General features: G+C 43.1%; 1 protein-coding gene across 1 annotated transcript; it reads right to left on the bottom strand.

The window, feature by feature from the left end:
* Positions 1–1,396: 1,396 nt before the first annotated feature.
* Positions 1,397–6,495, bottom strand: LOC306652884 (uncharacterized protein). The gene is made up of 2 exons (XM_079125522.1): positions 5,898–6,495; positions 1,397–2,019 (listed from the first exon to the last, which is right to left on the bottom strand). Exons 1-2 carry the CDS (start codon positions 6,436–6,438, stop codon positions 1,892–1,894), a joined length of 669 nt encoding a protein of 222 aa, XP_078981648.1. The 5' UTR covers positions 6,439–6,495; the 3' UTR covers positions 1,397–1,891.
* Positions 6,496–13,604: the final 7,109 nt, after the last annotated feature.

Genomic DNA, 13,604 nt, shown 5'->3' with positions numbered 1-13,604 from the left:
TATTATCCTTGATTGTCCCAGAGTGATTTATATAAAAACAACATTCTTCCCCTAGGGCAACACATAAGCCTCCTTGTTGTAAAAATATTAAGTCTAAACCTCTTCTATTCTGTAAGACCACTTCGGCTAGGGAAGTTAAAGATTGCTCTAAATGAGAGATTGAATCTTCTAAACGCTCTATGTCCGCATCTATTGCTGCTCTTAGATTAGAATAGTGTTGGCTCTGAGTGACTAAGGATGCTACTCCAGTTCCTAATCCTCCCAGGCTAGCTCCGAGCAGCAGACTGAGAGTTAGAGAAGTAATAGGCTCCCGTTTTTGTCGAATGGGGCTCTGTTTCGGGCCCCATCCTTGTTCAATCATAGTCATAAAACTCTGGTGCTCATGGTAAATTAGCCGCGGAACCAATCTGACTAGAACACAGTAATCCTTTGACCGTTTTAACACACTCCAGTGGACACAGGGGGTGAGTCCAGAGGAGCAAGCCCACCAGGTATCATTGTGGGGTATTATAAAAGAGTTTTCTGCCTGAGGTTGGATTCCCCAAGTCGAGTGACAGAGGGATCGGCTGGCATGGGGCACTTTTCCTAAACAGAGCCCTTGCCCGGACACTTGCTCTAGGGTTAGGGACTGTTTGGATCGCCAACGACAGTCCTGGAGGCTGGTGGAGATAGTAACATGCGCTTGTACTGCTACTCCCTCATAATACGGGGGAACAGTGTCATAGCAGAGCCAGCAGGACCAGGTCATATTTGGGTGGGTGGCATTGAGCACCATGAAGGACCAAGACAAAAGACTCAGAAGGGGATGGACTTCTGTTTGAATTGGATTTACAATCAACTGTTTGTGGGGTTGTGTGATCCTTAAGTAGGGGGCACTTAAGGAGCGGGTGGCTGGTCGTGAGGTAACTGATTTAATAATTTTTGGACCTCGGGTAGGGGGGATGACTGGAATTCTTCGGGCTGGGGGGCGTAAAATTTGGTTATGCCCTAATGACTGGGTGAATGGCTTTATAATCATCCGAACAGTGAACACAACCCCTAAATCAGGTCCCTCAGCATAGAGGCGTAACCCCCATGACCGGGTTCTTGTCCATTGTTTGTCCCGCCTCCCCTTATCAGTGAAGGTGATTAACAGGGGGTTACAATTACTGCTACATGAGGCTTTTTCACCTCTCTTGACTTCAATTAGATCACGAGAGGCTTTTATCCAATAAGCCTGCCCTGTGGTTTCACATCCCCATTTAGCACAGAAATACGATTCTTCCCCTCCACATTCTTTCTGGTGAGAATAACCAGGACACACATAGAAGGGGAGATGCTGGAGTTCCTCCCTCCCCCGAGTATAAACACAGTTAAATCTCCTTGTTCTCCCACTTACTGTATCTGAAAGGGCCCGTTTACTTAGGTGTAATTCTTCATTAACGCTAATAGTGCCTGTTCCCACAGAAAAAGCCCCATTTGCTAAAGTGCAAAGGTCTACTTGCAGGTCAGGCCACCATGTCCATAAAGGGTGGTATTCAGTCACAGTCAGGCTGGGAACTCTTGCCGCCGGGTTAGTTACTTCCCAGGTGATTTCATAAGGCTGATGTGGGCTGAGGTTGGTGGCTCCAAAAACTGGAGCCACAGCCACGGTTGTGGCCAGGGCAAAATAACAAAGCAAAAGTAAGAACATAATCACAGTCGGTGGCGGCAAAGCTTGATCTTTAGTGGGTTATTTTTGGACCTGTCCACTCTCCACGTTGAGTCGTCTAGGGCAGGAAGCACAATGTCAGCAAGGGGTTCAGTCGGCTTAACGTGGGTGTGATGAATCCAGGAGGCGATGCCGTCGACTTTGAGAGCGGTGGGTGTAGTCAGAATGACCATGTAGGGGCCCTTCCACCGAGGCTCCAGGTTACTCTGTCGGTGTCGCTTCACTAGGACCCAGTCCCCTGGGTGGAAGTTGTGAGGAACAGGAGGCGGGCCTGACTCGTACAGGCCTCTGAGCTTTGGCCAAACTTCTCTGTGGGCCCTCTGCAGGGCCTGGAGGGAAAATAAAAGTTCAAAATCATCTACATTTTCTTCTTTTAGGAGCCGCTCAGTCAGATCAGGGAGTATTGGAGGTGGGGTCCCAAACATGATTTCATAAGGGGTGAGTCCCATCTTGTAGGGAGAATTACGCACCCGATACAGGGCATAGGGAAGGAGAGCTACCCAGTTACCGCCAGTCTCCATGGTTAATTTAGTTAAGGTCTCTTTTAAAGTTCTGTTCATTCTCTCTACCTGTCCTGAGCTTTGGGGTCGATAAGCACAATGTAGTTTCCAATTTGCCCCAAGTACTGTAGCCAGCCCCTGACTTACCTGGGAAGTAAACGCTGGCCCATTGTCCGACCCTATCATTACAGGAAATCCATACCTTGGCAGGAGGTCTTCTAAAATCTTTTTAGCCACTATTTGCGCTGTTTCTCGCTTGGTGGGAAAGGCTTCGACCCATCCTGAAAAAGTATCTACAAAGACTAATAGATATTTATACCCATATTTTCCAGGTTTTACTTCAGTGAAATCAACTTCCCAATATGCCCCCGGCCTATCTCCCCTTAATCTATTTCCTGATTCCCACTTACTATATCCTGCATTTGTTAACTTACAAACCCTGCAACTTTTGACAATCTGTTCTATCTTATTCTGCACACCTTTAATTCTAATTCCTGCTTGCTGCATCAAGTTCTGTAATTTTCTTGTCCCCAGGTGGGTGGTCTGATGGAGCCTGCACAACACTTTCTGTCCCAACAGTTCTGGAAGTATTATCCGGCTTTCAGAGTCTTTCCACCATCCGTCTAAGTATTGGGCTTTTGGCTGCTGGCGAATCCATGATAAGTCCTCTTCTGTGTAGGTTGGGTCTTTTGGAAGGGTTCGTGGGCCAGAGTCTGGGAGTTGAGCAACCATAATCAAGTCTCTCTGAAGGGCTATCTCTCGTGCCATCTTATCTGCTAAACAATTGCCCCTAGATACTGGATCAGTTGGTTTTTGATGCCCAGGGCAGTGTACGATAGCCAATTTCTTGGGTAACCAAAGGGCGTCTATCAGGGACACAATTTCTTCCTTGTTTTTAATAGATTTCCCTTCTGCTGTTAGCATTCCCCTTTCTCTATAAATAGCCCCATGAATATGGGCAGTTGCAAAGGCATAACGGCTGTCCGTGTATACGGTCAATTTTTTTCCTTCTCCCATCGTCAGAGCCTTAGTCATAGCTATTAATTCTGCCTTCTGGGCAGAGGTGCCTATTGGTAGGGGCTCAGCCCAGATCACCTCTGTCTCAGTTACTACTGCTGCGCCCGCATACCTTTGACCCTGATGTAAAAAGCTGCTCCCATCCGTGAACCACACTGCATCTGCATCGAGCAGCGGATGATCTTGCAGGTCTTCTCTAAGCCCATGAACCTGGGCTAGGACTTCTGAGCAGTCATGTATGGGTGTGTCCAGGTCAGGGTCAGGCAGCAGCGTAGCAGGATTGAGAGCTGAGGGTGCCTGAAAAATAATCCTGGGAGGGTTAAGCAATAGGCTCTGATAATGTGTGAGCCGAGCATTACTGAGCCATCGATCTGGAGGTTGTCTCAGGATTCCCTCAATAGCATGTGGAGTAATCACATGTAATTCTTGTCCCATAGTCAATTTATCAGCATCTTTTACCATTAGGGCTGTGGCAGCAATCATACGTAGGCATGGGGGCCAGCCTGCAGCCACCGGGTCCAGTTTTTTTGACAGGTATGCTACTGGTCTCCTCCAGGGGCCTAGGTATTGAGTCAAGACTCCTTTTGCTATCCCTTTACTTTCATCTATATAGAGAAAGAACGGTTTAATAACATCGGGGAGTCCCAGGGCCGGGGCTGACAAGAGGGCATCCTTGATTTGTTGAAATGCTTTATCTGCCTCTATTGTCCAATTAAAGGGCTGCTTGTCTTTTGTGGCCTCGTACAGTGGTTTGGCTAATTCTGCAAACCCTGGAATCCATAGTCGACAGAAGCCAGCTGACCCAAGGAATTCCCTTACTTGACGTGGGGACTGAGGCTTTGGGATTCTTAGAACAGTTTCTTTTCGGGCTTGAGTTAACCATCGTTTTCCTCCCTTTAAGAGATAGCCCAAGTACGTTACCTCAGGTCTGCAGATTTGGGCCTTCTTTGCTGATGCCCGATATCCCAGGTTGCCCAGTGTCTGGAGTAAATTTTCTGTTCCTCGGATGCATTCATCCCAGTTTTCAGCGGCTACAAGGAGATCATCTACATATTGTAACAAGGTTAGGTTGGGATGGTTTTTCCTAAACTCACCCAAGTCCTCATGTAGAGCTTCATCAAACAAAGTGGGAGAATTTTTGAATCCTTGCGGCAATCTTGTCCAGGTGAGTTGTCCATTGATACCCATATCAATGTCCGTCCATTCAAAGGCAAATAGCTCTTGGCTTTTTGGAGCTAGAGACAAGCTGAAAAAGGCATCTTTTAAATCCAGCACCGTATACCATTGTCTGTAAGGAGGAAGCGCACTCAGAAGTGTATACGGATTAGGCACAGTAGGGTGTATGTCCGCCACCCTTTTGTTTACCTCTCTTAGGTCCTGTACTGGGCGGTACTCGTTTGAATTGGGCTTCCGTATTGGAAGCAGGGGGGTGTTCCATGCCGACCGGCAAGGTCGTAGTATCCCTTGGTTCAGCAGTCGCCTGATGTGGGGGGTTATTCCTGTCCGAGCCTCCCTGGTCATGGGGTATTGTTTAACCCTAACGGGGTTAGCTCCTGGTTTTGTCTCTATATAGAGGGCAGGCCGATGTTTAGCTAGCCCAATTCCTCCAGTCTCTGCCCAAGCGTCTGGGAACCGCTGTACCCAGTCTTTAATGTTTTTATCAGGGGATTGCGGCTGCTGGTGTAGCCGATACTCATCCTCCAAAGTAAGAGTTAGCATAGGTAACAACTTTCCTTGTCCATCTGTTACCTGGGCGCCTTCGGGATTAAAATGAATTTGGGCCCCGATTTTGGTTAATAAATCTCTTCCCAGCAAGGGATAGGGGCTGTCGGGTATGACTAAGAATGAGTGGGACACTTTTCCCGTTCCCAAGTCTACTGTTCTTTTGGTCGTCCAGGGGCACTTTTTAATCCCCGTAGCCCCTTGTACCCACGAGGCGCTTGTTGAAATCTTTCCTTGAGGGTCAGTCAAAGCTGAATATTGAGCTCCTGTATCCACCAAAAACTGCACTGGAGTCCCCTCCACTTTCAGAGTTACCCTGGGTTCGGGGAGGGGTTCCGAACCCCGTCGCCCCTAATCGTGCATTTCATCTCGGGTGACCAGGACCGATGATCTCCTAGTCGTTCCTCTACTATCTCTAGATCTGTGGTTTCTTTTTTTAGGGCATTCTCTAGCCCAATGACCTTCCTCTTTACAGTAGGCGCACTGATTCTGACCCAGCTCATGTGCCCTGGAGTCCCCAGGTGGTGGCCAATTGCTCGGGAGTCTGTTTCTTTCTCTCTCTGTCCTCCCGCCCTGCACTGCTACTGCTAATGCTTTAGTCATTTCCCTAGTAGCCCTAAGCTGTTTTTCTTCTGGTGCATCTCTGTTGTTGAATACCCGCTGGGCTATTCTCATTAAGTCTTGAATACTTCTCCCTTCTAAATCCTCTATTCTCTGTAACTTACGCCTTATATCCGGTGCTGCCTGGTTAACAAAACTCATTACTACTGCTGCCTGATTCTCGGGTGACTCTGGATCCATAGGAGTGTATTGTCTAAATGCTTCCATTAATCTTTCTAAGTAAGCTGAAGGTGATTCCTGCCTTTCTTGCATTACTGAGTATACCTTGGCCAAATTGGTGGGCTTACGAGCTGCGGCCCGGAGACCCCCCATTAGAGTCTGGCGATAAACCCGGAGCCTCTCCCTACCTTCAGCCGTATTGTAGTCCCATTCATCTTGTGGCGGCCTGGACAAGGGGAAAGAAGCATTAATTATGTCAGGGTTTACAGTAGGCTGTCCGTCGTCCCCTGGGACCAACTTTCTGGCTTCCATCTGGATTCTTTCACGCTCCTCGGTCGTAAACAGGATCCGGAGTAGCTGCTGACAGTCATCCCAAGTAGGCTGATGAGTAAACATGACACTATCTAAAAGGGAAATTAAGTCTTTAGGATTGTCAGAAAACTTAGCATTTTGATTCTTCCAATTATATAAATCGCTCGTAGAGAAGGGCCAATATTGAAGCCGGGTATTGCCAGCGTTGTCTGGCGGCCCAGTTTCTCGGAGCGGCAGAGCGATCGTAGAATCTGGAGCTTCTGGTTGGGAGGGGTAGGCTGCCCGCTGAACTCGGCCTCGCGTTCTCCTTGCCGGCCCTCCCGAGCCAGTTCTTTCTTCTTCATTTCCGGCTGCAGCAGCTTCTCTTTCTTCTGCAGCCTCCTGTCCTGGGTCCTGAGGAGGAATAGGGGCTTGCATATACGGAGGGGGGTTAGAGAAAAGGTGGTCTGAATCTTCCTCTGGGAGAATGGGGTGAGGAGCTGTGGGCTTTTCTGAGGAGCCTAACTTCTTTAGGGCAAGCATTTCAGTTGTGGGGGAGGGCGGTGGCGGTAGGAAGGGAGAAAGCCAGGTTGGAGGGTCACTGTCTACTAAGCTTTCCCAGGTCAGAATATATGGAATTTGATCTGGGTAGCCAATTTTCCCTGATTGGAAGACTTTCTCTTTGACTTTTCGGATGGTTGGAAGGTTGAAGGTTCCCTCTGGGGGCCATCCCACTTGGAAGGTGGGCCATTCCGACCTGCAAAGGGTTACAAATTTTTTTTTATTGATCTCAGCTGACAAATTGCGGGCTCTGGCTTGAGCCTCCCCAAAGTGGCTGACCACTATGGCCAAAGGGGTACTCTGAGTTTGGCCCATTTCTACAGCAACCAGATATCCCACTATGGAGAGGAGGAGAAATGTAAAGGTTAGATAAAAAAGAAATTGGATCAGACGACGCCGGCGTGGGTTGGAGATGTCGTTACAGCAGAGAGCCTCCGCTGGTTGTCTATCCGGTTGAAATCCTGTTTCCTGTATAATTCCAAAAGGATGAAGTGAATTTGACCATTGGTTAGTATTTCTCCTCTCCGTCAGGAGATTTATAGACCCATCTTCCTCCAGATTGGAGATGAGAAGTTTAAGAATGAGAAACAGAACAGTAGTGGACTAACACACCGAAGAATTCTAATAGGAGGCAAGAGAAAAGACCATACAGGACAGTACACAAATGCACAAACAGACAGACATATATATATTGCGCGCTAGATTACAATTGGCTAGTTGGTATTTTGTCGACAAAAACAAAAGTCCAGACGCAACACAAAGGTTGCCCAGATGCAGCACAAAGGCCGCCCAGACGCGACAAAGTCGCCCAGATGCAGCACAAAGGCCGCCCAGACGCGACAAAGTCGCCCAGATGCAGCACACAGGCTGCCCAGATGGGTCGAGGGGACGTCTCCCGAGACCCTGCTGGGGTCCTATAGCGCGTCCGCCAGGACTTTGCCAGCCCAGAACCAGAACCTGCAGGCAATCCAGACAGAAATACGGCAATGCCTTACTCACCGGCCAATGATGTCACTTATGACTCTATGATCAGGTGTCTAGGTGGGCTTGGGGTATCCCGGGCGAGCCCCCATATGTTATGCCCAGCGGCTCGAGACCCCACAAAGACCACCAGAGACCACGACCAATGCAAGCAACAAAGAGTCATTTATTGGCAAGCTCGAGCCTGGTCCTCTGCTCACACGGTAACCCGGTGATGCTAAGAGGCCCCGAGCCTTTGTTCAACAGGCCTATTTATAATGAAAGGCGAAAAGTTTTACAGTGTTCTTTTTAATTGGCTGACATAAAATTATATATATGATGTTATTTTAAGTTCTGAGTCTCCGAGAGGAGTGTTATCATTATCTTTTAAGATTGCCTTGGCACCAGCAAGGTCAGCTGCCTGGCCTTTACGGATAAGAGGTGAAGATTCTTTGCAGCTTTTATGAGGGGTTTGAGGGCAATTAGGGAAGAGGCTTTTGTTTACACAGGTGCGGGCTCTTTCTATCTTTACACAATCACAGATAAGACATGTACAGATACTAATATTCAGGTTGTATAGTTCTAAAAATCTTCGCACTTTAACACTGTTCAAGCAAATATTTAAAGAAGGTGGGGGTTTGCTGCCCTTTTTAGCCAATTTGGACAAAAGTACTTGTTTTAAGAACACAGCATGAGGCAGCACTTTGAGAATTATTCTCCATTTCTACAGTTTTTCCTGCATAGAGAACTTTGATCCATCAAAAATTTTATTATCCCATTTCTAGTAAGTAGATCTAGACTGTAGTTAAAGTATTATGAGAAAGATACCAAGAATAAGATTTCTGTTCATTTGAATATTTCCAACCAACATTTAATTTTAAAAATATATTAAATTTTTAATTGAAATTCTTGTCCATTGACTTAATTTAGTTTCTGCCGGGGTCCATCCCTAGCAGGAGTTCATGGGTTCCACACTGGTAAACGGGGCATGGGGAGACAGCATCTGCGATGAATGGAGAATGAAAGACACAGACTCTAGTTCTGGTGCAATCAATCCCACTTTATTCTGGGGAAGGCTGGGTTTATATACATTTTTCTTTAGGCTTTGATGACAGGCTTGTGATTAATAAAACTGAAGAAGTTTTCAAAGCACAGGCAGAAATTGTTTTTACTGAAAGATTATGAGAAAACAGTAACCTTAAAGATTATCCTAACCTAATCACAATTATTTCAAGAATATTTAACTAAGTCAATGAGCTAATACAATCTTTATTTCCTTAATATCTAAACTCTATGTGACCTAAGACTATTCTTATTACTTTTGTGGTAAAGTGAAAGACAAATAATGTCATGTGACCATCTCTACTAGGTCCATCTGGTTAATATCTAAATTGCTGAGTTAAGGGCTACAGGAAGGCAGCAGTCTCAGTGGTTCTCATGGCCAAGTTTTTTTTTACTGAATAAATTACATTTTCTTATGTAGCTCTTTTTCCCAGAACAGGGCATTGTGTACCAATGTTTATTATAGGGGTGACCTATTCTTTGTAGGAAGGAAGGAATGTTATGAAACCTTATATTTTTTACCTTACCACCACACATAAACAAAACCGTCATCTGGATTAAACCACCCTGTAGGAGACTGGGGGAGATCTATATCTACCTTCTCTAAGGGCTTGCCTTTAGGGGGATACCAGGGCTTGCCATTGATAAAATAAGCTGGTCCATATCTAGTAGCTACTGTGGGAGGTGCTTTGTGCTTAGAACTTGGGGAATCATTGTTATCTATAAGTTTCAGTGCCGCAACAGGTTCTGGCTGTGCCAGTAAATGCAGTGTTTGATTTTTAACATAATAAAAACATTCTCCTGAAGTGAGGTTAACATCACAGGGTTTCAACATGTGTTTTGTCTCCATGATGTTTTTCTGGAAATTTGTAGAATTATTCCCATCACCTCTAGCAAGATCCCCAGACTGAAGTGAGTAATATATTATTAGGAAAACTCCACAGAATAACATCCAAGCTAAGGAGGCATACATCTGACGTGCAATTCTTTTAGGAAACATCCTTCAGTGGAACTCTGTCAAGCACTGCAAGGAGAGCCAGGCACCCCCACAAGTTTCTCTATAAGAACCTTGCATTTTGTATGTGTTCTTTTATTCTAAAGTTTTTTTTTTTTTAATTTAGTTGCCAACGGACCTCTATTTTATTTATTTATATGTGGTGCTGAACCCACTGCCTCAAGCGTGCTAGGGAAGTGCTCTACTTCCCTACTTAGTTATACACTGAGTTATAACCCCAGCCATTAGCCTACAATTTTTAATGATATTTCTTTTCCTAACTGTTTTGGACCAGTAGTTGGACCTGTCTGCACCTAGATATTTTATTGCTTAGTATCACATGTGTCAAAATGATTTTCTATACTGTCTTATATCTTAATTCCTACTTAGTTCAGATTTAGTTTAAATATTAAACTTCAGCACTAAATATCAAACTACAAAGTCTGGCACCTGTTAGAGTACAATAAATATCTGTAGAATAAGAAAATATATTTTTGTACTTTTCATACTTTTTCAGTAAATTGTTTATATCTATGCTTTCTTGCTTATCAAGTATTGTCATTTCAATTGATATCTAGGGGTTACAAATGAGTTGGCAGTTAAAGTTCTGATTACATAAAGCTAATAAGCAGCAACATCTAATTTTAAGCTCTGACTAGAATTTATCTGTACTAAATTGCCCAATTTCTTACTTTGGCAGGGGTTATCAGCTGCCTTAATTACTGGTTCAATTTATTTAGTGGTTATTTGTATATTTAAGGTTATTTTTCTTTTCTGGTATTTTAAAATTTTAATTTTTTCTAAAATGTTATCTACCTCAACTGTTTTCAAATTCTTCACATATATATTATAATCTTTTATTTTTGCTCCTAACCACTATTCCCATTGACTTGGAGTGAGAAATGGAGAAGAGTAGGCCTTGAATTTTCATTGTTAGAAGTTTTTTAATATTATGTTTGGGGGTTTTGTCCATTTTGTTGATATTTTCCATAAAATTTCCTTTCTGGGGCTAGGGTTGTAGCTCAGTGTTAGAGGACTTGCCTAGAATGTGTGAGGAACTGGGTTTGATTCTCAGCACCACATGTAAATAAATAAATAAAATAAAAGTCCATCAATATCTAAAAATTACTTTTTAAAAATGAATCCCCTTTGTTTTTATTAGTCTTGTCTTTTGTTTTAAAGAGATCACTGACTTCTGCCCCTAACTCTTTGGGTGCACTCAATTGTTTCAGTTCTCAATTAGCCTGGCTTTACTGGCATGTTTCTCAGTTTTTTTAATTGACTCTTTACTACAGCCCCCATTTTTTCTTCACATAATAAGTATTTAATAGAAATAGTAGTAATAAAAGTACAAATTATACTCATTATAAGAGATCCTACAGGTGGTCCAGAAATAGCTAATGTTGGGAACATATGTCTGGCAGAAATCCTAAGCAAAGAGGCTGGGGAGTTAGCTCAGTTGGTAAAGTGCCTGCCTTACATGCAAAAGGCTCTGAGTTCAATCCCCAGCACTGCTAAAAAAAAAAAAAATCCTAAGCAGAGCTGGAGCCCAGTGTTCCAAGTTGGACTATATTTGTTTCTGAACTTTATTCCCTCCCATTTTCTGTCCTTCAGCAGCTAATCTATAGGGTAAGAATGGTCAAATCAACCATGTGGCATCAGAAGGGTGTTTGGGATCCTGGCCTGAGGTAACCTGGGAAAACTTTAAGAAACCAACAGGAAAATGCACTTGATAGAAAGGCAGATCAGTTTCTGACTGAGGGCAGTGTTGGATGGGGAATGAGAGGCAGGGGAGGGAGATCACAGTCCTTTTTAAGTTGCAGCATAGGGCAGACTTCTGTCATTGACCTACTTTTCTCCATAGCCATACATGGACTTGACAACCATTTTCATTTTTGGCATCCCCAGTTAGTGCTTCTTTTCCAAAAGAGCTGCTCTTTTCTGGTGCTCTAAGTCAGTAAGAGTAGTGGTTAAGACTACAATCTAAATTTTAATCAGTCTCAGACACTTAGTAGTGTGTGATCTTGAGCAAACTGGGCAATATCTCTGTGCCTTAGTTTCCTCAAGTTTAAAATAGAACTACTGGCATCATTAAATGAAAAGCCATGATGAGTGGCACCTAGGAAGGCTTCAATTCACATTAGCTATTGTTACTAAAATATTGCCAGTCTCATAGTCAGTTTGTCTCTTCCTCATTTTCACTACATGCTTATTTCTCAAAACAAACTCAAGTTCTTCTCAATCTTGCCTGTGAAATGTCTTCAAAATTGATTCCTATGTCCACTCTGTCAGATCTCCCTTCAGTGTTTTAAGTGGTGTGATAATTTTCTCCTATCTTCCTTTTTCTTCCATTTTCTATTGAATTCTTCTTTCACATGGATATCACTCTTGAAGGTGTAACAACATATTAAGGTGGAGCTCTTTAAGGCCCACACCTCCTTTTCAGAAATCAACTATCATCAGGTGTCTTCCAGAATATGCTTTTCCTATCCAAACTAGGCAGATCTATTAAGTTCTAAAATATGCTTTGCTCTCTATCAAAATCCTGTGCCTTCTCCCAGCTCAGCTCAGGCAACACTTCTTCCTCAGATTCTTTGCAATCCCTGGATGCAAAGAAACACTCATTCCCTGTGCACATTTTTTACTCACCTGTTAATTCACATGTTGTATATCTCTTACTGTTCCTGCTTCAGAGCATTGAAGATATTTTCTGGCTTAGATTTATCAAATTAAAAATTTCAGCACACAGTCTCAAATGCAAATTTATACTAGCTCCACTGGGTTTCAACATGTATCTGTACCTACTAAGTGCATTCAAATTTGATAAAAATCTATTTACAAGGTTGGAATGGAACAGACATGTAAGCTCAAAATGCCAAATTATCCAATTGAAAAAAGACATTTCCCTTTATTTGTAAATCTGGATCCTTGATATTAAACACTTAGCACAGTGTCTTTGGCATCTTTCTCTTTATAAAATATATCTCAGTTCAAAAGGCTACCTCTTCCAGAAAGCCTAGTGCCTTTTCTTATTTGGAATTCTTAAATATCTAGTGTAGTCTGCTCTAATGATTGTAAATGAATGAACAATTAATGCACATGATTGATTGTGTGCAGAAACTCCTCAGCTCTATCAGTTGTCCCACTCAGGTTTCCACCCTACCTTTGCTAAGATCACAACAGGAACCTATCAGAATTAATTAAAATTTGTTGTAGACCAAGTCTATTTTGTTTCCTTTACCAGTGCATTAATAGCATATGTGGAAGATGTTTGCTACTTTGAAAGGAGATTACTCTTCTAAGTTTAGTGTGGACATAATCATAATCTGAATGGTGAAAATCCATCAATTGCAATGTCTAATTTCAGAAAATCTTCCTCATATCATGTTTTTTGTTTATCATTTTAAAAATTGTTCATTCAACTATCCTTTTCATTGGAAGAGTAATAATATTTTAAAAGATACAAAATTGTTTTCCCTTAGTTTCATGATCCAACAAAAAAAGAGGGCCCAAGGTCACATAACCCATCAGAAATTGAGACTGAACTGTATTGTTTTTTGTGGGGGACTGCATTTTTAATGTCACCAAGAGAAAATCCAGGACTATTTGGTAAAAGTATAATTGAAACTTTCAAGAAAGTAGTCTTTAAATGCAGTAATAAAGTCAGGTATAGTGAAATAGGGCTAAAATCCTAGTAACTCAGGACTGGGACAAGAGGATCACAAGTTCAAGGCTACTCTCAGCAACTTAACAAGAACCTTTCTCAAAATAAAATGGACTGAGGATGCAGCTCAGTGATAGATCACCCCTGGGCCAATCACCAATCACCCCTCACCACACACAGTGCAATTTATTCTGCAGAATTCTAAATGTAAAGTAGGAATCATTGGACTCCAGTGGTTAACAAAGTATTATCCCTGAACAAAAGACACTATTAGGCACTTGAATGAAATGTTTATTTCAGGCCCTATCAAAGTCCTAAGGACTCAGCAACCTTTATTTTAATACAAAAAATCCAGGTGATTCT

The sequence above is a fragment of the Sciurus vulgaris genome (genome assembly GCF_902686455.1).
Source record: "Sciurus vulgaris genome assembly, contig: HiC_scaffold_633_arrow_ctg1, whole genome shotgun sequence".
Taxonomy (NCBI): domain Eukaryota; kingdom Metazoa; phylum Chordata; class Mammalia; order Rodentia; family Sciuridae; genus Sciurus; species Sciurus vulgaris.
The sequence above is the reverse complement of the archived record's forward strand: the minus strand, read 5'-3'. Positions and strand labels throughout refer to the sequence as shown.